Here is a 27,152-nt window from a genome sequence, read left to right as displayed (position 1 = left end):
CAAACTATTACCGGCTGATATGTTTTATTTATACATAGTACTGTTACATAATGTAATGCAAGAAAAGGGAAACGTTTACACCACATTTTAACTCGTATGCACATGTAAGACAGATGTTCGTATAGCACACTTCTCTCTGGGTGTCAGAAATTCTCAGTAGTCATTATTCTGTCCGCATAAATATAAGTTAAAAATGAAATTTGCATTTGAAAAAGGGTTACTTGGCATTACAAAGTGGTGTCAGATTACCCTAGAAAACCAAAAAGTAAACATACTGCATCACCGATGACACGCAAGATTAAAATTAGGTACACACAACCTGATTTCATGCACACTGGAATGGAACAGATTACCGTTAAAATCACAAATATTGTTGTTGTTTTTTTTTCTTTTACAGACTGACTTTATCAAATACACAGTCGATGCGTTCATGAAATGTACATATGCTAACGTGCAAACGTCATCAGTCACTGTTAGCGGCAAACAGTTATTTACATGTAGTGCAACGGTGAGGTTGGGAAGGGAGCGAGAGAGAAACAGAAACTTGGATGTATCAGACTTGATTTGAGACGCATCCAGAACTTAAGAGAAACAGAACACAGGTGCGCGCGCAAAGTATGGTTCTGTGCGAAAACCTCAAATTCCCCTAAATCCTTCAGCTTAGACAAAACTCTCTTAAGATAGATCTTACCTCATTTGTACTTAGAATTTCTTATTGCATTATTTAAAGGTATAATAATCCACCTCAAAATTCAGATTCCACCATTTACTCCTCATCGTCATTCCAAACCTGCTTTTTTGATGAAAAACACAAAAGGAGAATCTTAGTAGTGCGTTCAAGCTGCTCTATTTCCATAAAAATGTGTCTAAGTGCAGAAATTTTCATCGAGCAGCACTTTCTATCAGGTTTGGAGCGGCTTGAGGAGAATTTTAAATCATTTTTAAGTTCAAAAAGTGCCACAAAAAGTCATCCTCGGTGATAAAACCACTATAGAGATAATTTCTGATTGTTTACTTTACACTGATCTCTGTACAATCTTAAGTCTGATTTTAACGTTGCAATATAAAATCATCAGGTTTCCTTCATTCTGCCTTAAAGGACTGGTGATATTTCTCCACGCTTCACGCTTAAGATTTAGTACGCAATCTACAGAAATGGAAGCCAAATTTAGCACATCACTTAGTTTTACGTTACTGATGAAAAGGCCTATTAAAAGGTGTATCCATGAAATGTGCATAATCATTAATGGAAGATTGTATAATTCAGACAGACATAACTTGCCATCTTCAAACCCTGTTCCCCAAAGAAAAAAAAAAAGACATCACAACTACTGATTAAAAACCAACCGTTGAGTTTAAAAGCACCAACTTCACCATCTCAATGCAAGAGGCTGACATTATTCGCTCGTATAAAAAAGTCAAATATCTACATAGCTTCAGATTAAGTTGTGTTGAAAAAGATAACTAGTACTTCACATTTCAGCTAGTCTGTCTTGTAAGCGAGCAAGGCTGATTTCTGTCGTACAGCAAATAAAAGTGTAAAACAGAAAAAGGGATATGCGAAAAGAAAAAGGATACCGTTAAAATCAACCTCCGCAAAGATTGTGCAATCCCGCACCGGCTTGCCCTGTTAGCATTCATCGCAACTCAGCAAAACGTCCCCGATAAAAGTGTTCTATGGAGCTGGGTTTAAAATGCTGGCTACAAATCAAGAATCCGTGGGCAGAGGGGGAGGGTGGGAAGTGTTAAAATCTACCCAATAGCGTGGCTCGTGGTGGGTGGAGTCAAGAGGAGGGGGCGTGTCCTGCTGTAGCTCATCTCTTCCGGCGGCAGGTACGTTTGTGATCGGCGTGCCAGTGCTCCTGCTGGCATTTGATTGAGCAATATGATGTGTTCCAGCAGCAGTGGTACATGGCCTCTTCTTCACAGTTATAACACTGAAAAGGACAATAAATAAAGATATTAATTAGACACAAAAACACCTACAAGAGCTCAAGTTAAATGTATTCCTGAACTTCCACAGCTTTGGTTAACCAGTTTAGATCACTTCCACATTTGCGTAGTAGAAAGGAGGTTGTCCTTCTAGAGCACAGCTCCTGGAGGGCCACAGCTCTGCACAGTTTAGCTTTAACCCTAATTAAACTCACCTAATCAAACTAATGGAAGCCTTCAAGCTTGTTTGAAACCTACAGGTAAGTGTGTTGAAGCAGGGTTGGAATCAAACTGTGCACAGGTGTGGCCCTCCAGGAACTGGATTTGACACCTGTGTAGGTGTCTGATTGGACGAAAAGCACCTGTAGTGCAGGTTGAGACATCATATCTTCTGTTTATTTTGCCAGTAGAAACAAAAAAAATCTATATGTATGTGTTCTTCTGTTAAATATGAATTTTGTCAGTGCTTTGGAACACACAAGCCTATTTAAAATCTCTTAAATCTCAAAGCTAATATACTGTGTATGGACTAAAACAGTGTTTCTCAACCACGTTCCTGAAGGAACACCAGTTTTGCACATTTTACATGTCTCTCTAACCAAACATACCTGATTCAGACTGAAAGACCTGTAATGGGTGTCACAAACAAAGGAGACATCCAAAACATGCAGTGTTGGTAGTCCTCCAGGAATGTGGTTGAGAAACACGACTAAAAGACTCAAAACTATTACCTCAAGAAGTATTTTAATAACAGTACATGCTTTTTTAAGCTAAACCCTAAACAAACAACTAAAACAGATAGCAGAAAAACTACACTGTAAAACCCAACAGTGAAAAATCACTAAATGAAATAAGTTGGTTTAACTTTATAATTAAAAAAGTTACTTTGACTTAATGAAATTAAATTTAGAGACAGGTGAGTAATAATTATATGCATGTAAACTTTTGGATCTCATACAGCTTAAAATGTCTGCTACGCCCCTGTATATATATACATTATAACTTTACAGTACTCAAACTATTTTGTTTCCAAACTTAAATGGTTTGCCGCAACCAGTTTCCTCAAAAAGTTGGACTTAACTTATCGGGTTGTACAGTGTACTAATATTACATTTAGAAAATTATTTCAAGCAGTTGTTTAACTTTAAAATTTGTTAATTTAAATTATAAAAATAGAGACAGTTTGCTGATATGTTCAGGTTTATTTCTGGTTAGTTCTAGTTATGTTCTGGATATATTCAGGTTTAGATCTGGTTATGTTTGCATTTAGTTATTGTTATATTCTGTATATGTTCGGGGGTTAGTTTTAGTTCTGGTCTGGATATGTTTGTGTTTAGTTCTGGAAAGTTATTGATTAATCAAGCTAAAATATCTATGGTAATGTTGATGTCTCTTTAACGCCTAACTGACACATTCAGTGTGTTAACTTACAACCAGTATGCCTAATGTTTATATATTTTATAAGACATTCCCGCCTTTGTTTACACGAGTAGCCGTTAAGACTTGTTATAACATGATTTTATGCGTATTCCTTCGCGATGCCCACTGACCGGAAGTTCTGTGCGCGCCCTTTTGCCGCTTGTCAAAGAGAGCGCGGGTAAATCTTCCTGTCAGAAGTACTGGGCGCTGAATTCATTTTTCGAATCATATTGCGCTTTTAATAACTTTTAATTTCATATAGCCGCTCTTTATTTCTCATTCACTCGTGTTTTTTTTCGCTCGAGTGTTTACTTAGCAATATGTTATAAACATGGTGCTAAATATCGCCTGTAAATGCCGTTCAAAAACGTATAAATGTTTCAGCACAAACAAACGGATGCAGGAATACCTCCTACTGAACAAAACCATGATTACCTAAACACAAGGTAATCTTTCAGAGCTTCACTAAATGCTCTGGTTCTGAAAGTTTCTTAATTTATTGCGTGAAATATTCAGAGTTGCCAAATAATCCCGTTTTGTTCATCGACAGAACAACAACACGACCGCCAATCACAGTTATTGACTCAGTAATTGCTCTTCATTTCCTATTTCTGCCCTTGGAGCGGAAACATTTCCCAGTAGTTCAGGTGAGTAATAAGCTGGAGAACCATTTCTCATCTCCTAGCAACTGCTAGAAGCTATAAATAGATGGTATATACAACAACATGCTGTGTAAATTAGGTCTACTGGGGACAAAATAACAAAAAAAGTAAAACAATATTTTATACATTTATAAAATATAAAAAAATAATGGAGTTTAAATACAAGGCTTCGAGAAGGAGATGCTACATGAGCTGTATTCTGAATGAGAGTTTACCTGACTCAAACAGCAGACTATTTTAGCAATAATTAGACTTCATGATGCATTCAACATTTGAGTTTTGCGTTGGATCCAGTATAACATAAGGTTATAAAACAAAAGTGTTAACTAATATCTTGGTAACACTATAATAACTACACACTATAAATCATTTATTAAGCTTTAGCATATAATGAATTCACTACATGTTATGCATTAACTCTACATTAATTGACATTAGTAAGCAGTTTATTACTGCAGCCTCAAATGCTCTATTCTTGACTTGTAAGCATGTGCAATGTTCTTAATAATTGTGCTTTCATACTTTGTGACTGAATGATTTGTCATTACTAAATTAAGTATTGCATTATTTACAAACCAGTTATTTAAGAGTAGTTGAGGGTTAATGTATTTATTAATAATCTATTAATATCAACGTTTATATATCTTAGTATTTAGGCATACCGTAATGGTTACTATGTATGCTAGTAAATGCTTCATTAACTCAACTTCATGCAGTTTTGTGACCTAATCTAAAACGAGGACAATTTATGCTTCATAAATCCCTTATAAATGACAATTAAAGGGTTAGTATTAAATTAACAATAATCATTGCAATCCCATCTAAAAAATAACGTTTCTGTCAAATTTAAACATTACAGAATAACAGGAGTGTCAAAATACAACATAAAATTGGATAAAAAAAAAAAACTATAATATGATGCAACATTTCAATGTTATTTAGCAATGTTTAAACTGTACAGGAATTTTATTTTAGATGAGGCTGCAAAGATTTATTTTTTATAGGATACAGTTTAATTTGTGTATCTCCAAATGAATAATGTCATTTATGTTCTTTCCTGTTTAGAATTTAACTGAGCCTTTAATTATCATGTATAGGGGATTTACAAAGCATAAATAGTCCTCACTTTAGCTCTCAAAACTGGATGAAGTTGAGTTAATAAAGCATTTATTAACATACAAATTAACTATTAATATATGCCTATAATTAATATATAGAATAATAAAAATTATGAATGTGAATTTGAATAATTTATTAATCATTTACTTACATTTAATCATTTACTTACGCATTATGAATGATCTTAAAACCCCACCAACTACTTCTAAAATAGTGGTTTGTAAATAATGCAATAATTTAGTAATAAAAAATTTATCAAAGTATGAAAACACAATTATTAAGCACATTATAAATGGACTTATAAGTCAAGAATAGACCATTTGTAGCTGCAGTTATAAACTGCTTACTAACGTTTATTAATATAGAGTCAGTGCTTAACAGATATTGAATTAACTATATGCTATTGCTTAATAAATGGTTCATGATGTGTAGTTATTATAAAGTGTCACCAATATCTTTTAATACTAAAGAGAAATTTCAATTTAGTAAGAATTTGAAAAGAATGAGACATTTTATTCAGTGTATAATCAGCTCATAACTATCAAATAGAGTTCAAATTTATGAAACCAACATATTTTCAAATATTTCCAGTTGATTAACATAAATAAACATTGTGGTGCATATTCATAAGAATAAACTTCTGGTACTGACGTTTGGTGAGTACGGAGACCCAGAAGGCACGTGATGGTGGGAAAAAAAATGGGTGGAAGAAAAAAAGCAAACTGAGTGAGAGGAAACAAATGGATAAGTGAAAAAAAACTGAGTGATAGGAAAATATATATATTTTTAAGATTTTGCGTTCCCTCGCAAAACTGTTGTTCCACAAACACTTCCTGTTCACTTCATACATGTCAACCATCCTGTTTTTGCCAGTATTCTCCCGTATTTTACCATTCTATCCCGCTATCATCCAATCATTAAGTATTTTCCCATATTTCTCTGCATGTTGAAATTCATATAAAAATGTCTGCATTTACTTTCTTTCCATTAAAACTTGTGCGTCAATCGTCACCCTTTGTATGCAACCTCTGAATCAGTGAATGCATGTATAAGTGCTGACTGACAGATGAGCTCTGTATGATAAACTGATTCCAGATCAGCTTCTGTACACACCATTTAAAGTGACACCTCTGTTATCAAACAAGTGAGGAGCAGCAAATGAATCTCGTTTTTAGTTTGATAATAGAGGTGTCTCTGTTAGAATGCACTGATCTATAATGAAAGCATTTGATTACTTTAGTAAGTGTTTGTGCTCATTTAAGAGAAAATTTGTTGTGTTTAAAATAAAACACGCAGGATGGACACGTTTACATATGATTAAGTGTATTTGTCTGTTTAAACACACACCCCAATCCTAAAGTGTCCTGCACTTTAGCTCCCTCTTTAAATGGTGTGTACAGAAGCTGATCAGGGATCAGTTTTTCATACGGAGCACGTCAGTCAATGAGCGCTTATAGATGCATTCGCTTATTCAGAGGTTGCATATGAAGGGCGATGATTGACGCACAGCTTTAATGGAAAGAAAGTGAATGCAGACTTGTTGATATTTAGTTCAGCGTGCTTTCAAGATTAAAATACGGGTGAAATATGGGAAAATACTTAATGATAGCGGGATAAAATGGTAAAATACGAGAGAATCCCGGCAAAAACGGGAGGGTAGACATGTATGAAGTGAACAGGAAGTGTTTGTGCAGGGTTTCCGCAGGGTCTTAAAAAGTGTTAAAATGTCTTAAATTTCAAAATCGAAATTTTAGGCCTTAAAAAGTTAAAGGGCACCTATGGTAAAAAATCTACTTTTCAAGCTGTTTGGACAGATATATGTGCATGAATGGTGTATAGACCCTCATAAGCAATATCACTAAAGGAACACCCTTGCTCTATTTTTAGATGCAAGGCTCATTGTGCTCAACACAAGATCAATATTCTCCACATTATCGCTCTAATCGGAATTATTGGTTGTATCTTTAGGTAGGTTTGCAAACATGTGTACTTCTCATTGAGTCTACCTTATACGTCATCCATTTGCATTTCTCGCAATCCCAGAAGCTCCCTGTGATCTTAACCAGCATGCGTTTTAGAATTCTAAACATAGGTTTCTATCAGGGTACACTCAAGTCGACAGCTGGGCGCCGCGGACCGCTGCAGACTTGAAGCGCTGTTGTGTGTACCCTGATGAAACCTATGTTTAGAATTCAAAAATGCGTGGCGCGACGATTCGGGACACTTCCTGTTTCTGCCGCGCCACAGAGAGTGTCTGGTGTGCCGTGTCACGGCTTCGAGCGGCACATCCGGTGCCTCAGTCAAAGTTAATTCAGTGTGCGTGGTTATTAGTTTCCGTGTACAAGCTCGGCACTTGAAACTAGCACACAGTTGGCTGTAAAACTGTACAAAGACACAAATGATTGCTGATGAAAGCTACCCAATCTGACCAACACCAATTCAATCACTAACATTCCATCACCTTAAACGTTTTACCAAAAGTTTATTTATTAACTCTTCTTTATGAACTCTATTTACCAACTATATTTATATTTCTATATATAAACATATGGTTTAATTATCTTCCTTAATTATCTTCCCAAAATTCGTTATAAATATTTTTTGAATGTTTTAACTGGGCCATTAGAAAAAATCTTTAGCGTTTAGCCTTGTTTAAGTCTACATTTTCATTCTAAATTTTCTTAAATTTGACTTGATGAAACCTGTAGAAACCCTGTTGTGGAACAACAGAGGAACACAAATATATTTTCTTATCACTCTGTTTTTTTTTTTCTTCTACCCATTTCCCCCCACCATCACGTCCCTTCAAGGTCCCTGTAGGTGAGAATCTAAAAGGAGCAATACAAACTGAGTAAATTGTATATGATTATACTGGAATACTCCTTAAATTTATAAAAATTAATGACTGATTTGTTTTAGATTACGTTGACATGTTTTTAAGATTAATTTTCATTTAAATCTTTTTTTTTTGGTGTCTACCAAGTTTGTATCAGCAATAAAGGTCCACTCACCCACTGCTTCTTCTTGGTCTGTGAAAGAAGTTGTTTATGCTGAGACACCATCTTCTTCATCTCCTCCATGAGCTCCTCTTTGCACTTCTCCTTCACCTGTTTGCACTTTCTGTCCATCTCGGCCTGCGTGCTGGACACCGCTTTGTTCACCGCCTGCCTTTTCTCTTCCTCCATCTCCCCTCGCAGCTGTAAGGACGACCACACTGCTGAGTTTGCAGCTATTGTTTCACCCATTTCCATCAATGAGGAGGGTTTCATCAAAAAAAATCTGGCCACAAGAGGGAGCCAAATGTAGGTCCAAAAAAAAAAAACATTTCTCACCTTGTCCAGAGCCTCTTTCAGGACTCGTTCGGTCTCCCGTTTGTTCTCCGCCTTCATCATTTCTTTAACGTCGCTGAAGATCTTGGAGTATTTGTCGTGGCACATGTTTTGGCAGTTGCCTTCATTGACTGTCTGTGTGCCTTTGTGTGTCATGCGAGGGGCCGGAGAGGAAGAGGACGAAGGGGAGCTAGACTTTTTGGTCTGTGTGGAGACGGACATACGCTCCGGCTGATGTGGAACAGCTGTTGGAATCTCTTGACTAGAACTGACTGCTTCCATCTCGGGCTCAGGCTGCTGATAATACAGGAGGAGAGTGTAAGGGGCTGTTTACACCTGGTCACTTTATACATTTTTTTCTGATCGGATAGCTATCAGATCGTGAAATGGCCATGTAAATGAGCCTCTGAAATGCATTCGAGATGAAAGTGGACATGTCTAAATGGTTGTTGAAACCGCATATGTAAATTTTACTCCACCCAAAATGTAAAAAAATAAATGTGATAAGCATGTTTTGGGCTTTATCACATAGTTAGATATTGAGTTGAAGTCAGAATTATTAGCCCTCCTGAATTCTTAGCCCCCCTGTATATTTTTTTCCCAATATTTGTTATTTTTAACCATATTTCTAAAAATAATTGTTTTAATAACTAATTTCTAATAACTGATTTCTTTTATTTTTGCCATGATGACAGTTCAAGACACTAGTATTCTGCTCAAAGGGGTTTAACTAGGTTAATTAGGCAAGTCACTGTATAATGGTAGTTCGTTCTGTAGACAATTGAAAAAACTATATTGCATAAGGGGGATAATAATAACAACCTTAAAATGTTTTTTTTTTTTAAAAAAAAGATTTTATTCTAGCTGAAATAAAACAATCAAGACTTTCTCTAGAAGAAAAAATATTATAGGAAATACTGTGAAAATTTCCTTGCTCTGTTAAACATCATACAGGAAATATTTAGGGGGGGAAAATTCACGCAGAGCTAATAATTTTGACTTCAACTGTAATCTCACTAATGCAACAAGCATTGCAAACAACGTTTGTTTCGTTTCATTCTATTTTTGACCAGTCATTAATCATTAAATGATCAAATCAGAATTGAAAAAATAATATGGAATGGCAGCATTAAAAGCAGAGATGTGTCACAGACCTGTGGCCTGTCTCTGTTAACGGAGAGGTAAAATAATAGCAAAATATGCTGTTTCGTTTGTTTAGAGTTTTTTGGAAATATGGTTATACGCAAATTAAATGTAAACTCTTTACAGTTTTGAATGATGTCTTGCACATATATGTACAACATAAATAGACACTAACGGGCCGATCACACCGAACGCGCTTTTTTCGTTAAGAGGCATCATTTTTAAATGATCTACTAACGGCCATGGGTGTTTTGCATGCCGTTTATGCACCTCGCGTTTTAACCACCTGCTGCATTACTGTGACGGTTGGGTTTAGGGTTGGGGTAGACGTTAATGAAATACAATAAATGGGAAATTTCATAAATTATATAAATAATTCTCGTTGACTTCCGGCCGCATCCATATCCGATCTAGCAACAACCCACACAATATGCAACTGATTTAGTCACTGCCTAGCAACATAAAAAGCACACCGCACTTAACTTTTTCTTGTCAACAAAAAAAGGCAGTGTGCTGCACCTCGCGTTTTTAAAACGTAAAAGCACATTCTGTGTGATCAGCCCCTAAGACTGCATGACCACTGAAGCATTTTTGTGCTGCAGAAATGTGAGCAATGTTCTAGAAATGCTCAGCTGTAAGACTTTGCAAAGTAGCATTTGTTTCAGTCAGTTGCTATTAAACAGTATCCCCGTTGTACCGTTACAAGTTGAAAATCTTTTACTGTGTCCCAATTTGCATGCCCACCATCCTAAATAGTATTTGAAAATAGAACATGTTGAAAAGAGTATACCAAAGGTTCCTGGATGGGCTACTATTTCCGTTTCAAAATGTAGAACCATGTACTCGAACCGCTAATATTGCTTACATCACATTGCATCTTGGACATGAATTCGATTAGAACTACAAAACTCAGAAAGAGAGTAAACAAACTACAAACATGGCTGATGTGCGAGACCAACAGTCAAGTAGAAAGGCTTTGGTAAATTAGTTTGAATGACTTTTAATATCTAGCCAATGGGAAAATATTGAAATCATGTTTTTTCGTATTATATTTAATCTGCAACAACAATATCAACTTATATAAAGACATGTCTGGACATTAACTTCTAAATTCTGCATAATTAGCTAAACACCTCTGCATGAAAGATTCATGAATGGCTGATTAACCTGCTGCTGAATCGATGAAAGAAATGTAGATGTGTCGAGATGATTGACAGGGCGTAACTACGCGACATAACGGTCCGTTAATGAAGTAGTAGTATGTCCCAAAGCTTGCATACTCTTCTGTTATGCACTTTTCTTCACAATAGTACATTTTTAGAACGTAGTTTAAGTATGCGAACTGTGACACAGCATTTAGCAGATTATTTGTTGACATTTGAGTGGCATTGTCCAGTCTCTCCTCCACAGTGATTGGACGGCTAGTTCAAAAGTGACACTGATGGGTGCTGCACATTTTGACTTGGAACGGCTGAAAAAACGCCGAACGCTCAGCGCTGACCGCAAAATGTCCGCTCATAGTCTCGCTACATTACACTACCATTGACAACCACAGAAAATGTTTGGCAATGAGTGAAGTACAAAGCCTCCTGTAGCCGATATATACAATCATTTGTATGCTGATTAAGATGAATTACGTTTATTAAATAAAATATGGTGTATGTGATGCTTTAGTCACCATAACCTAGTTGAATTTGCATATAGTTCTGGATTTGAAGATCAGAATCGTATCCGTTGAGCAGAGGCACATTTGTGTGGCCAAATGTAAACAGAACTATTTACATAAATCAGATAGCATTCTGATCAAAGAGAACACATGAAGTGAGCAGATGTAAACCCTAAAGGTGATGTGAACTCAACAAATAAGATAATTTAACAACAAATTATGTGTTACAAACCTCTTCTTTGGGCTCGGCGACTTGGGAACGACGGCTCTTTTTAGCCTTCGGCTCTTGGTTGACTCTTGACTGTTGCAAAATTCAGAAGGTGTTCAATAAAGCCTTGAAAGGTGAACGCTGACATTTTCCATGCAGCAGAAAAGTGCTCACCTGCTCATTGGATGTGGACGAGATGCTTGATTCGGCTTCTTCCTGTCGTTCTTCCTGCCTTTCGTGCCTCTCCGACCTGTCGTGCTTCTCTTCCGGTTTGCCTTTCCAGCTCCTGCCCTCCCTCACGAAGCGCTGGTGGAGTTCTAGCTCATCACAGGCCTTTTTCCAGCCCGAGCTACGCTTCACCTGCAGCTGCTGCACACTGACCGTGATCTCCTGGATGTTGTCAGAAGGAATCCATGCCCTACAGCAAAACAGACACAAGCTTGCTAGTTTGCTCATATTAGGGTTTAGGTCCAGGTCTACAATTAAGGCGAGTCAAAACTCAGTAGAGTTGGGAAATACAATAACTTCACAAGCTTTTGACCTCTAACAGCATATGTACAGTCGTCACCTACTGCGTAAATAAGATGTTTAAGTAACATTTCAAACAGTCATCTAAAACTAAGAATTTAAGATCTTAACAAGTAATTCTAACTTGATAGCCTCATTGGCATATAGCGTCTCTAATGTCTAGAGTTCCAATCCAGGGATACAGACCTTTTCTAATCCCATCCTCTCTCTCCAACTTCCTGTCTAAATATCGTCCTATGCTAATAAGTGCAAAACCACCAAAAACTGAAAACATTTTAATATAAAACATGTCACATGGAGACTTCTCTGAACATTTTTGAATGTTTACACAGACTACATACTCTTCCCTTAAATTGATTTGTTCACTTACTAGTTCTAATAAACCATCATAATTACTGTCAAAGAGAAGGAGCAATTGGAATACTAATCTAAAGATTAATTTAGTAATTAATTTAGTAATTAATTTAAGCTAAAATGATCATCTTATTGATTAATTTTCAGCAAGATGGTTGGTGGTAAAATTTGTATCAAAATAGTGTACTGCTGGGCAAAATTACACTTTGCATCGATTTCAATTATTGAATGATTATTTTATTTTTACTGTAATTACTCATTATTTCCACTCCTTCCCAACCAATAGTTCATGTTATCATTTGTACTGTAAATGTACTTAACTATTATAGGCGAGACATCTTTCTAATAAAAGCACATATTCTTTGTGATATTATAATATTTGAAGGAAACAAACAACTTATTGTTATTTGTTGAATACTTTAAGTTGAAATACAGATATCATATGAAAAAGTAACATTTCAGTTTTAATGTAAATAAACAAGTTCTTAGCTCAGTTTGCGGTAGTATGTTTTTAAGACATACTATTAAAAATGTATATATAAATATACACAGTTGAAGTCAGAATTATTAGCCCGCCCGAATTTCTTATGAAGAATGTCTTATTTGTTTTACTTCGGCTAGAATAAAAGCAGTTTTTAATTTTTTAAGGTCAAAATGATTAGCCCCTTTAAGCTATATTTTTTCAATTGTCTACAGAACAAACCATCCGTGTACAATGACTTGCCTAATTACTCTAACCTGCCTAGTTAACCTAATTAGCCTAGTTAAGCCTTTAAATGTCACTTTAAGCTGAATAGAAGTGTCTTGAAAAATATCTAGTCAAATATTATTTACTGTCATCATGGCAAAGATAAAAGAAATCAGTTATTAAAACTATTATGTTTAGAAATGTGTTGAAAAAAAATCTCTCCGTTAAACAAAAATTGGAAAAAAAAAAAATAAATAAAAATAAATTTATGTATATATGTATATATGTATATATATATGTATGTATATATATATATATATATATATATATATATATATATATATATATATATATATATATATATATATATATATATATATATATATATATATATATATATATATATATATATATATATATATATATATATATACGCACAAAATACGTGAATTGGAAATATACATAAAATTACGTAGAATATAAGAATACATAGAGTATCAGGACATTTGTTTAACAATAAGCAAAAGAATAATAATAACAACAATTAAAAAAAATTACAATAAACACCCCCCTCCTCTCATCCATACATGGTATTGTCACAAATTTTGTAAAAAGATTTCTCATATTGACGTTACATAAATATCAACAGAATAAATTTTTTTTTAAATGACCGACATGGGGAAATTGCATTAGTTATAGGTTATAAATTTTGGTTTCCTTTCGATTAATTGAAATATATTAATTAATATATTGTGAATATTCGACATCACCCAGCTCTAGCTCTGTCATTAATCTTGTTTAGCTTTTGATAAGGCTTTTGAGCCATCATTACTCTAGGCAAAACAGCCAAAGCAATACTGTGTGTGCTTGACCTTGTTATAATGAGTTCAGATTTCAGACTGCAGCTTTCGAACTTACTCACATGAACCGCACTGAGTTATAGGACAAATGATTTCATTCGAACATACCCTAAACCACATATTGTCGATCACCCTAATGTAACCCTAGGCTCACCTTTGGTGCTGGTGACCAAAAAACCGGACATCCACCTGGTTGCCCTCCCTCTGCATCACCTTGGCAGGCCAATAACCAAAGCCCTTCATCCTGGCCCACACCAGTTCATGATTCGGAGACTGAACACAGACAAACCTTTTTTCAGACTGGCAAATGCAAAACAACAGGCGTAGATGTGAAGGAATAAGTGTCTGGATCTGTGCTTACACATGGGTAGCAGAACCAATTGTCAGGTCGCGCATTTGAGAGATAAAAGCAGGTTCTGCACAGCATTAACTCATTCAGCTGAAACAAATAATTTATATATTAACATAAATCTAGAAGGAAAAGCATTCAACAAGTGTTTGCTCTTTCTGACCTCATGGCATGTGTCGTTATAGAGAAGTCTTGCAATTTCAGTCTGATCGCTGTTGACTGTTGACAGAGAATGAGGAAACGGTTGACACACTGCTCCACACAATGTTTTATTTATAAATCACATCAGTTTATACACCTCACCTCCGTGTAGAATGGCGGTGTTGTGAACTATAAGTTGAGCATCAGCCCTGAACTCCTCAAAGCTCTTGTACTTCCCATCTGAGATGTTCTGTAGAGAAAAATAAACATAAGAACATGCCAAAACTGCTGGGAGATCTTTATATTTCCAATTCGTTTTTACCTCTTGTATGTTTTCCACATCCAGAGGTGTGTGGATCAGTCTTTTGTATATGGGCTGCTTTGACTCTTTGCCTCTCTTGTGCAGGTCCACAGCCTTAAAGATCAGATCAGAAGATGACATCTAAATCTGTTTCACCTTTTTTTATTTCAACAGAAAATACACAAATGATTAAGTGTGAAGTAAAAGCGTGAAACGCACCCTTTCCTTCATGCGTCCAAGAATGAACTTCAGGTATGTTGTCATTTCCTGTTTGTTCAAATTCTTCCTTTTACTGCCCTGTTAGTAAATATCACCACAAAAAGCAAATGACTCATCATTAACCACATCATCTGCAGTAAATTACTCTCACAATGGTTTGAGGTTTCAAACGAACAAATTAAAAGCATGTTTGTGAAATTCTTCAGTTTATATTCCTGAGGATTTCATATGGGTGAGTAGTTGTTTGACCTTCCATCGTCAGCATGACACGAAGCTATTCTATGATATTTGGTAGGGCTGCACTATGAAACGAAAAAAGACTGCGATCTCGATTCGACCCTACACACAATCTTAATTCTGCTATTTCTACGATTCAGCCAATTATATTTTCACAGTCAGGAGAGAAGCATCAAGGCGGTCGTACAAGTCTTCACGTTGATTTACAGTTGAAGTCAGAATTATTAGCCCCCCTTTTAATTATTATTATTTTTTTATATTTCCCAAATGATGTTTAGCAGAGCAAGGAAACTTTCACAGCATGTCTGATAATATTTTTTTCTTCTAGAGAAAGTCTTATTTCGCCTAGAATAAACGCAGTTTTAATTTTTTACATCCATTTTTGGGTCAAAATTATTAGCCCCTTTAATCTAATTTTTTTTTTCGATGGTGTACAGAACAAACCATCATTATATAATAACTTGCCTAATTACACTATCCTACCTAGTTAACCTAATTAGAGAGAGGACGTGTGTGAATGCTGTCTGCCTTAGTAAACAGAACCTGCAGAGACTGTATATCTTCTAAATGCAAATTTCGTCATTGTTTTGTAGCTTATAGATATCCTTGAAGACTAACATGCTGATACTAACATCTAAAAAAACTTTTATTTTCACTGAACCTTTAAATGTTTTTATTTTTTAATGAAAACGTGGATATTTTTGGGGCACTTAAAGTAAATATTAAATCAAAGAGGACTGACCAAAATCCCAGCACTTCGATTGACATATTCTCTATAATTGAGAAATGTGTTTCCCACCAATTTCATGGACTGAAATGATTCATTTCATGGACTACGAATTAATTTTGTGGAAAATGAGGAGAAAAATAATTAGGATTCATCAATTAACTGATTTGCTGCCATTGTGAATAATATACGTCTACTATAAAAAGTAACTATTTATTAGCATATGATTTTCTCTAGCTTATTGTACGCATGTTAAAAACGTATTATAATGAATCTAATATAAGGTACTATAGGAGATCTTGGAAAACTCTAATGTTAAAACCACATCTCCTGAAACGTGCACCAGACCAATAATAAATGTTTACATAGCAATGTATTACTTTTGAAAAATCACCATCACTATTAATATATATATATATATATATATATATATATATATATATATATATATATATATAAAAGTCAGAGTTATTAGCCCCCTGAATTAGACCCCCTGTTTATTTTTTTCCCCAATTTCTGTTTAACGGAGAGATTTTTTTTCCAACACATTTCTAAACATCATAGATTTAATAGCTCATTTCTAATAACTGATTTATTTTATCTTTGCCATGATGACAGTACAAAATATTTTACTAGATATTATTCAAGACACTTCTATACAGCTTAAACTGACATTTAAAGGCTTAACTAGGCTAATTAGGTTAACTAGACAGGTTAGGATAATTAGGCAAGTCATTGTATAACGATGGTTTGTTCTAAATATTAAAATATTATCAGACATACTGTGAAAATTTCCTTGCTCTGTTAAACATCATTTGGGAAATATTTAATAAAGAAAAAAAAATTCAAAGGGGGGCTAATAATTCTGAATTTAACTGTATATGTATATAGTGATATCCTATTTTTTATAAATTGTTAAAATATTGATGTTTGATGCAGCCAGTCCAGAGACTGTTGTGTACACTGTGATATTATATAAAATTTGCTTGATTGTGTGACATGACTAAACAGTCGTGCTAAACAAATATTTTCTCAGTTCAAACGAGTACCGGCTTGGACCTAGAAACAGTATTTCATACATCACGTCACAACTTAACAAGCGGATAATACATCACATAACATTCACGAAAGAGAAAACTTCATATTACATATAGTAATTAATTACAATACCAACTACCTAAAAGAAGGTAGGCTGTCGATGTTTGGCTGCCATTCCCTGTCTGAATGCACCGATGACGTAATGTTTTCTGCAGAGGTATGCAATTACATATTTTGACAGGCACGTAGGACAGCCAATTGTAATATTCAGACTTTACATTTTGATTGGATAAACATATAAACACATTTGGACCACTTAATTGAATGATTTCTATCAGGATGTGAAGAGACTTTCAACTAGCATAACAAAAATAGTTCCTGAACAATCTCCTATTGCACCTTTAATCTAGATTACATACAATTATAGTTTTGTTATTATTATGTAAAGAGATTCACAAATTACATGACATGGAAAACTGAGAAAAACAAATAACAGACAAAAAAAAAAGATAAAAGACAGTAGGTATAGCCATGTGTGTGCATGTAAAACTGCACAACATAGTCTGCGCAATAACCTAGTGGTTAGCGCAACGACATACGGTGCAGTAGCACATCAGGGCGTCCCGAGTTCGAATCCCAGCTCGAGGACATTTCCCTACCCTACCCCCCACTCTCTCTCCAAATTCGTTTCCTGTTTAAATACTGTCCTATCAAATAAAAGCAAAAAGGCCAAAAATAAATCTTAAAAAAAATAAACAACAAAACAAAACGGCACGACATGTATAACGGTAGAAAGAATTATCCATAAAGACCATAATATTATCAAAAATGAAGCAAGAATAATATAAAAGAAAGAAAAAAATAACAAAAAAGTTAGTTATTACAACAAAACTGATACGAAATACTTTCACCAAATAACAAGTAATGTGGTTATTTTCCTACCTACATTCATAATAATTGCTGCCAAGCACCACAACATAAAATTTGGTCCATTAATAAGGCAAAGATGGGTTTAACAGCATTACCCAAATCTTATAGGTTTTCAATAAGTGCCTCTACACTCACCCTGCAGATCCCACACTGCCAGTGGGAGGTCGTGTCCCGTGGCCGGTGGTCTTCTGACACACACCGTAGGTGGTAAACACGGAAACAGCCGTCACACTCCATCACGTCTCCAGGAAGGTGACACTCAAAGCAGTACCAATCGTGACTTTCTGCCTCCCATTCCTGAAACACACACAGTACAGTAATGCACATCCCCGCCCACCTGGGCCAGGAACAATACCACTGATCCAGGAACATTTTCCCTTTCATAACCTGCAAATAAAACCTTATGAAACAGTTTTAAGAACAGCTCTCTTACTCTGATTTCTTTCTCTTTTTTATTGTGTAAAATGTCGAATTGCTGAAGATGAGAAAACACAGAGTATGAGGGGTGCTCTTATATGATTAGTGCTTTTTTCTGAATTTTCCAAAACCCACTCATTAGTAATAATAAAGAATCAAACTAACTTTATTATTATTTAAAGAACACAAGTGTATAATGTTTAGTAATTGGTAATAGGAGAGAAACATAAGCATGTACATTTTTGCATTATGGTTCAATTCAAATGGCTGCTTTTACCATGTTTTTACAATTCAAATTAGATGCATATGAGCCACACATGCTTTACATAGGAATTACTTGAAACTTAGGTAAGTTAAACTTGGATTAGCTATGCAACAGCTTTAAAACAAAGATAACACCATCATTGACTTTTACACAAGCGGCCATTTAAATCAAACCTCAATTATGAGGTTCTTTGAAGGAAATGGTGAGCAATCACATTCTCACATGCCACAATCACATTCACCAATTGTTAATGCTATCTCCTTAATAGGGATGCACTGATACCATTTTGTGGAACCGATCCCAATACCAAAATTCGGAGTAATGTCCGATATAGATCCGATCCCGATACTGTGCCATTTTTTTTTTCATAGTTTCTATAGTTGTGCTAAACTCAAATAATAGATCTTGTTTAGTAAAAAAAATGACCTATAGGCCTACTGTATTTGACAGACGGCACAATCTAACTAAAAACATTATGCTTGCTGTAAACAAGGCTACATTATTTGAGCATTCGTTATGACATTGATCTGTTGTGGTCCAGCTTATGTTTCCTTTTTTAATATTAAGATTTTTCTTTGAAATCTGTAATAGGCTACCTCTTTTGACCCTAATCAAAATACAAAATGGTCTGTTAAATATTAATATAAATATTCACAGTTTCAGAGGAGCCTACATTAGACTAAATAACTTTCTGTTAATGACAATCCATATTGCGCCATCAGTTTCACTTTTATTAATTTAATCAACTACTCTGTCCACAATGAACCAGGCTTTACAAACTATTCACAGCACTGAAAGTATTCCCCTTGGAAGAATAAACTCAGTCACAGAAACTTTTAATATTACAGAAAAATTTTACGGAGCGTCGCACAGCGCATCTGCGCAGCCGGTGTGTGAATGAAGTGCTTGATGCATCACTGAGACACAGCGTGCAGCCCTCCGGTATCTGTGGACACTTTCAAAACTTAGCAGCACAAAGGGAAGAAATCAGTGCGTTGAGGATCTGTCTAATGTATTATTGAGCCTTTTCTAATATAAAATTTCAGGTAGGTACTTTGTGTGTGTGAAAAGCAGGTAATAACCCTCTCTACTCCAGTGTTTTGAATGCGATCTTCTGATCTAACAGACATAGCACAACATGATTTAGAAACAGCAATGAACTCCTTGTTGCAAGTCAAAACGAACTCATTTAATGCAAAACCAAATGCATTTCTCCACTGATTACTTATATTAACAATAACAAATAGTCTTACAAAAACTTTGAGCTGAAGGGAAGCGCTGAATTGAACATAAATTTAACCACTTGAATATTCATCTGTGCTTCACATTAAACTATAGAATGACTTCAGAAGATTTGGGATATAGTAATCCAACATGACAACTATCTAGGCCCTTATAATAGGCTATGTTCATGGCTTTTGTTGGCTTATAAATTAAACAGAATATAGTGCACGTGCAAAATAGGATTAGTATGGTATCGGGATCGGTGCATCCCTACTCCTAAATTATTATCAATCTACAGCACACACCTCAAAACACACCAACACACACCATTCACATTCACTGTTCTGGATACAATACAAAATCTGCAGGCTTTGAACAAAGTTTTACGTTAAAAAGTTAAAATCTTTTACTCTTATCCTTAAAAAGGGGCAAAAGCAGTCCAAGAAGGATTGAAAAATATATAGTTATTGTAGGCTTTCTTATTTTTCATAAATATATATATAAATATAATGTAATTTTGCAGGTAACAGATTTAGACCAGATTAAGAATGTCTGTTAATGAAGTAAACACCTTACAAATTCAAATGTAGAAATATTCATGTGCAAATATTATCCTTGAATGAAAAACTTCACTTCTGACACTGGTCTTGCCCCTAGTAAATGGCTTGTTATATTGGCAAACACAGGTCTAACAGGTTGACATTGAACTGATCTTGACATTGACAAAACCTTGCAAAGTAAACTACATTTTGATTTGAAAACATGTAAGATTAATATGTGTGAAGCATACGCACATCTGGAAAAAGAGCTTCAGAAGGCAGAGATGGCTAGAGAAGAGAGAAATCACTAATAATGAGCATTCAGTGGCAAAAAGACGACAAAACCCTCGCACAGAAAAGCAGTGAAGCGATATAAAGCTTGTTAATGCCAGGTTTGCTTTAGACACCATTATGTGCATAATGATAACATCTTGGTTAAAAATAACATAGAAATCTACTTTAATTTAAAATCTGAAGGCAAAAGCTCCATTCTATTCAGCTGCTCTCCCATGCACAGGTTATACATATTATTAACTGAAGGGCAGTTTATATTTGTTAATTAAAGAAACTCCAACTGGACGTCAACGTACCTTGCTTCCCTCTGACATCTGCTCCTGCGATTGCAAGTGATCCAAAAAACATTGTTTAAAATCCTAATCTGAGAGCTGGGATTGGCTGAAACTAACCACAGGCGCTCCGTGTTATGGACTCGCAGGTGGGTGTGTGTGGTGTGCAAACAAACAACATAAACAATCTATGTTGCTAACAGAATCTTAAATATGCATTTTTACATGCGATACTGCTCAAATATTTAGGGTCAGTGTGATTTTGCATGTTTCTGAAAGTCTATGGACCTTTTCCGTGTTCATGACGTGTTAAACGGTCATCATAATCTTAAATCCTTGAAAGTTTTTGATATTTAGATTTTTTAAAATATTTTGAAAACGTATGAACATTGATATGTATTTATGCAATAATACAGTTCAAATATTACAGTTTCTAAAATATACATACATACATACATACATACATATATACATACATACATACATACATACATACATATATATATATATATATATATATATATATATATATATATATATATATATATATATATATACACATGCATATAAACGACAAATTTTATGCAAGTAAGAGCGTGAATCAAAAGGATTTTAGGTGTCAAGTAAAAAAATGATCATAATCCATGCATTTTGCTACAATGCAGCAAATTATGAACTTTATAGCAACCATATGTACAATCAGCAAATGGAGAGGAAATGGCTTTTAGTAGCTGTTCAAACACATTCCACCAAATCTGTCTAAATGCATTTCAACAACCTTTGGAGTAGGTCAAAAATAGACAAGCTCAAAATATTTTAGACCTCCATTTACACACGTTTTTAGCATCATCCACTACTAGTGACCAGTTGATGAAAACACATCTAATACCCAATGGGTATTAGCAAACTGGGCCTATGTAACAATGTGAAACTATTCACTGTCTCATTAATTGTCTTTATTCAATTCTCTTTCAAAAACAAAACATTCAGACTGACCCCCAAATGCTGAACAGTAATGTACATGTCGAAAAAGCTTTCATAAGAATAAATACTCAAAGACTTGGTGAATTTTTTTGAATGAAGGCCCCACACTGCTGCTACAGCCAGGGATGGGTGCATACACTTCTAGCTGTGAGCCATACCCCAAAAACAAACAGTGCTTCCCATCAGGCATGCTCTCTCACACAGCAGAGGAATGTCTCTATGTGCTGCTGATGAAGCACTGAAACATCCCCATCTACCATCACTACTGTATATAGAGGACGTTTACAGCTGAAAACTTACTGTCAACAGTCAAAAACATCAATTTTACCAGACAAACAAAGACAAGCAAATTAAATGTGTCTTAATGATGGCTACGTTGACCCCAGCAGCATATCTACATTTTAAGCTTTTTATTTCACTTGATTAATGTGTAATAAAACCAAGACATGTTTACTTTTAGCATTTTTATCTTAGAGGTATGTAGATAAAGTATGTTATGTTTAAAATAGACATGCTCTGGTTTGTGTCTCACCATCTCATCTCCTGGGAGCCAGTAGCCCTCCTGTTCAATCCCGGCCTTTGAGCCTTTGCAGCCCACTGTGAGTGTTTCCACCACCAAACCATCTTTCACAGCCAAAACCAGCTGCCTGGCCGTGTCTTTAGGGTGCATGCCATACACACGACTTAAATACCTGCACCAAAAACACAAAGGCCGTTTCTTAGACATTGAAAATGAACACTTTTAAATAGTATCATCCAAGTTAAGAGAGTAGAGTTAAAGCAATTACTTTGAGATTCTGTCCATGTTGGCGATTTGTTTCTGATTACGAATGACTTCGATTGCCGACCAAACATACTGAACCACTTTGGGGTCCGCTTGCCTTTTCTTCACCACCCTTGACATCGTGGCCAGTTCCAACCTACAACAAAACCGAAACAAGGCCTTAAACTAAAAAAAAAATGCAATAGGTACATGCATATCAAACAGAAGGTAAATATTTGGTAGTTTAGACAGAGAGTAGGGCTGCACAATATATCGTTTTAGCATCGACATCGTAATGTGTGTATCTGCAATGTCATGTTGGCAATAATAAAGCTTTACTGACTTTTAATAGTGTGAAGGACTTTTATATTAATGCATTTTTAAGCTCTGTGACTGTAAAATTTCAAGCAAACTTAAAGCATTTGGGCAGAAGAAATTCTAAAGTTTGCCACTTTAACAAAGATTGATTGTTTAATTATATATACAATTAAGACTATGCAGAGTAATTTACATTTGATTATTCCATTTCTGAACCTCAGTGCTGTTCGACTCCACTGAAAACTGCGCTGTTTATTTCATTTTTATCTTTGTTCTGTTGTTTTCATCTGTGCTTTATTTTGGCATTAAGTTTGCATATCTTATGCATATACTCCCCTAAAATTATAAATACTTTCAAAACAGAGTTCCTCAAGTCATCTTGTTAAATTATATTTAAATTGCAAAGTATATAGCAGAAAAACAAAATATAACAATGGTGATTTTGCCAAGTACGATGCGATCCTGGACTAACATCCATGTTGATTCTGGAAGATCATTTTTGTTCGAAAATGTAATCCACACCTATTCCCTACCCCTAAACCCAACTATAACTGTAACTTATTCCCAAAATCAGAGGGGAATAAGAGTTGGATAACAATCATGTAAAAGTGCATAAACTCAACTATAACAGGGCTCAACAATAAGGACTGCCCGATGGCCCAAGTGCAGCGGGAGAGATGCCCGATTGGGCCAGTGCTGCCTTATCACTAAAGTTTAATTTGCCTGTGACTATTTGTAAATCCGGTGCAAATAATCCCGAGAAACCATTTTTTGTTTTTAAGCCTAAATGCTGCCTTCTGTGTGATGCTGTAAACAACATTTTGCTTTTCGGTCCCTCTTATCTGATTAAATGTTTTGACCATGTTATTTTTTGGCAACACAGCGAAGAGAAAGCAACGTCAAATTATGAGGCTAAAAGAAAATGTCTGTTTCTAACGTCTTGGAAGGAGACATTTCCGTGGGGACAACACGACAACAAATTTTGGATTCATAGACATTATTTTTGACACATTATTTTAAATATGTGGCTAAGAAATAGCTATTAACTTTTTTGGTGGGCCAGTGAAAATTTTGGCAGGGCAAGTAAAAACCTGAACCACTGGTCGGATCAGCAAAAAAAATCTATATTTAGAGTTGAACCCTGCGTAAGCCTAAACTTAACAAAAAAAGGGAAACGTATACCTTCATTCTGATTGGCTGATTGGAATGTTGTTCCTGGATCAACATAGATGTTAATCCAGGAACATGTCCTTCTTGGTGAAATCGGGTTAGGGATCGCAATATCAATTTTTTCCAATATTGTACAGCTCTATCAGCGATACTCAAAATCTGTCTTGGTTTGAATTGTTTACTTGCTACGTCACCTTATTCTTTGTACTTGCACTCTGAATGATCAATCAGAGCCCTCTCTTCAGCCAATGAAGATTCTACATGCTGAATCGGGCCAACAAGCTCTGACATTAACCCAATAAGGAACACACCAAACCTTTATAAAGAACTCATGTAAAAATTTGATGGAAATTCTTCCAGAATCTTCATATAAATAAAGACCAGGTTAAACATTAATCTTTCTTATAAAACTTTTCAAAACAGCTCTGTTAATGTCAGAAATACCAAAGACGGTAAAGGGAAAAACTAAATTCCCTTCATCTTCATTATAGAACAGCTGAGATTTATACAATCAAAAAGGCATGTAGAAAGCAAATGATTTTCTATGAAAACCCTCTCTGCAAAGTGCCTGTAGTTTTTTTTATATGTCTCCATGTGGCATGAAGAAGAGATAAAAATGACTGTCACATTTATTGCTGTTGTGCATACTGTAAGTTACAGCTTCTAAAATCAACTGCCAGATGGCTCTTACAAAGGAAGAACAAATGAAACAACTCCTGTATGCTGAAATCTACTAATGTAAGTGCAGGCATTTCCAGAAACATGAGAACAACAAAACACACTCAATAATTAAACCAACTAATTAATAAAAATTATAATATCTATCTATCTATCTATCTATCTATCTATCTATCTATCTATCTATCTATCTATCTATCTATCTATCTATCTACTTAGTTGATGAATGATATTTTCACTTTAATAAAAATGGGCCTGTAAAGAATGTAAATGTGTTATGTGATGTAATAATGTTAAATTGTTAATTTAATAGAAAAAAGGGACAATTCACCCACAAACTAAAAAGTCACGAGCTAGATATAGGTACATTTTTCTTAAGTAGAACATTAGAGGGTTTATAACAGAAACTGAAATGCATTAATTAAAAATTAATAACGGTCTCCTGACTTTACACTGTGGTATTTTGAAGCAAAATTAATGGTCTCTAGAAGAAACAAAAAATTCGGTAATTTAACTTTATTACCTTTAATTCCACTCAGTCCTTTGCGTTCTGAAGCATGAGCTTCCTATTACATAACAGCATCAAAAGTTGTGAATCTGGGAAAAATTCATATTTCTGATTGAGATCAAGCATACTAACTAAATTTGCAAGTGCAACATCCAGGATGTGTACTGAAGACTGTCCAAACTGTCTATTGAGGCAGTGGATATAAGGTTATGATGTAAATATAATGGTCAGTTACTTGCAGACTTGGTGCAGACCTGTTTTGCTTCATAAGACAAGATATGTCTTATATTCAAGATATGTTTTTTGTAATCTTAAAGCACCAAGGTCCACAGTTTCTGCTTTAATGCTCTACTGAAGAAAAAGGCGACATTCTTGGGTTGTCTATGGGTGAGTTTTTGTTTTGCTTATACTGGCTCTTATTAGCATAAGTATTGCTGGTTCACAACAATCCACTGTCATTACACTCCTTATGTAGTTAAACATGATTATAATTACTAGCAACTTTGTCAGTTTTATGACCGGTCACGTGACATCAACATGGCAGCATCCATGAAGTGGCGACCCACTCAATGTAGGATTAAACAGCTTTTGCGCCAGACTGGTTTATACAGTACAATTCACCTCATGTGGATTTACACGAGTTTTACTGTATGTCTTTATTTTTTTATGTGTAAAGATTTTTTTTAAAATCACTGATTGTGTCTTTGATGTCGCCAAGAAGACCTGCTCGCTTTATTGCGCAATAAATACATGCGCAGAAAGAATGATAACCGATCGATTCCTTATCGAACATTACAACAACGTTGGAAGTTTTTGTGACAGCCGTAACTTTAGTTCACAATGTTAATGTGAATAAATGTTGCCAGTGGTTTTTAAAACACCCCACAGATGCCTCTACAACTGTTCAAGTGGTTCACCGCTCGAGTGCTGGAATGTATGGCGCAAAATCATTAAGAACCCGAATATGTTAATGAAACGATCGAAATAATGTTCGTCCAAAAAAGATTATGACTTTGACAGCTGTGTGGCTTATTAATAATCAATCAAACGCAGTGCAGTGCCTAAAAGAAACAACAAACGGCTAAGAGTCGCTAAACTATAAACATCAAGACATCGGAAACGCGCAAGCTGTTTTTGACGCGCGCTTCGTATAGAGCAAACTGCTAGAAATCACGATTAATAACACATCAGATTGCAAATGGAGGGAAAACCCTTCATCGGTGCCTACACATTCTTGTTGGCTGGTTGGTGAGCTACATGGACGCCATGTTGATATCCCTCCCTCGCTTCTAGACAAAACCAACCAGTTGGGAGTGGATTTTTTGTTCCTCTTTGCAGCGAATGTCATGAAAACGACCCGGTTTATGCGCGTACTTACCGCTGTCCGACAGCTGATCAAGCGCCTCGCCGTTCCGTCTCACTTTAGGATGTAACGCAGCGCTGCTTACATTTGTGTTTCCGGAGTTAAATGTCAGAATAGTGGTTGGTTGGAGGAGCCCGGACACAGTTGAAGCTCGGAGGGGGTAAACACACACACGCATACACATACACACATTCATACACAGTCACAGGCTGTGGGAGAACTCTAGTGGCAGGGCGCAGGAGTTGCGCGTTTTACTCTGCACGTCTCATCTTGAAGCTATTTTTATATTCGTAAACATGAATATCTGTCATACTTCTTAAAATATTTCTTACATTTTAAACACAGTAACAATTCAGCCTACGTGATAAATTATATATATGTTTAAAATGTCGGTAATGCATGCGTAATAAGGACTTTACAAAAAATGTGGCCAAAAATTACACAAAGTTGAATTATTTTTTCAAATCCAGGTTATTTTCAACTAAAACTATGGTTGAAAATATATTT

The 27,152-nt window shown here is 35.3% G+C and overlaps 1 protein-coding gene across 4 annotated transcripts; it reads right to left on the bottom strand.

Annotated features, from left to right (window-relative positions):
• Positions 1 to 7: 7 nt before the first annotated feature.
• zmynd11 (zinc finger, MYND-type containing 11) lies at positions 8 to 26,823 on the bottom strand. Of its 4 annotated transcripts, none has more exons than XM_056450254.1 (17): positions 26,661 to 26,823; positions 22,634 to 22,765; positions 22,378 to 22,537; positions 20,886 to 20,909; positions 20,551 to 20,583; positions 17,986 to 18,147; positions 14,919 to 14,996; positions 14,721 to 14,813; positions 14,561 to 14,648; positions 14,421 to 14,476; positions 14,270 to 14,347; positions 14,063 to 14,181; positions 11,653 to 11,896; positions 11,503 to 11,571; positions 8,465 to 8,758; positions 8,144 to 8,329; positions 8 to 1,937 (listed from the first exon to the last, which is right to left on the bottom strand). In XM_056450254.1, exons 2-17 carry the CDS (start codon positions 22,747 to 22,749, stop codon positions 1,815 to 1,817), a joined length of 1,923 nt encoding a protein of 640 aa, XP_056306229.1. In that variant the 5' UTR covers positions 22,750 to 22,765; positions 26,661 to 26,823; the 3' UTR covers positions 8 to 1,814. The 4 variants fall into 4 exon arrangements, with proteins under 4 accessions (XP_056306229.1, XP_056306230.1, XP_056306231.1 ...); XM_056450255.1 differs by having other exon boundaries at positions 8,465 to 8,755; XM_056450256.1 differs by lacking the exon at positions 20,551 to 20,583.
• Between the last annotated feature and the right edge of the window lie 329 nt (positions 26,824 to 27,152).

The sequence above is a fragment of the Danio aesculapii genome, chromosome 24 (assembly GCF_903798145.1).
Source record: "Danio aesculapii chromosome 24, fDanAes4.1, whole genome shotgun sequence".
Classification (NCBI taxonomy): Eukaryota; Metazoa; Chordata; class Actinopteri; order Cypriniformes; family Danionidae; genus Danio; species Danio aesculapii.
The sequence above is the reverse complement of the archived record's forward strand: the minus strand, read 5'-3'. Positions and strand labels throughout refer to the sequence as shown.

What these genes read in the sequence shown, in the direction of transcription:
- zmynd11 (XM_056450254.1), bottom strand. Translation starts at nt 22,749, where the DNA reads ATGTCAAGGGTGGTGAAGAAAAGGCAAGCGGACCCCAAAGTGGTTCAG. An exon ending in AGATGTCAGAGGGAAGCAAG is followed by an intron (nt 20,584 to 20,885) that starts GTACGTTGACGT and finishes TCTCTTCTCTAG; the next exon opens with CCATCTCTGCCTTCTGAAGC. An exon ending in TTTGGTCACCAGCACCAAAG is followed by an intron (nt 11,897 to 14,062) that starts GTGAGCCTAGGG and finishes GTTTTGCTGTAG; the next exon opens with GGCATGGATTCCTTCTGACA.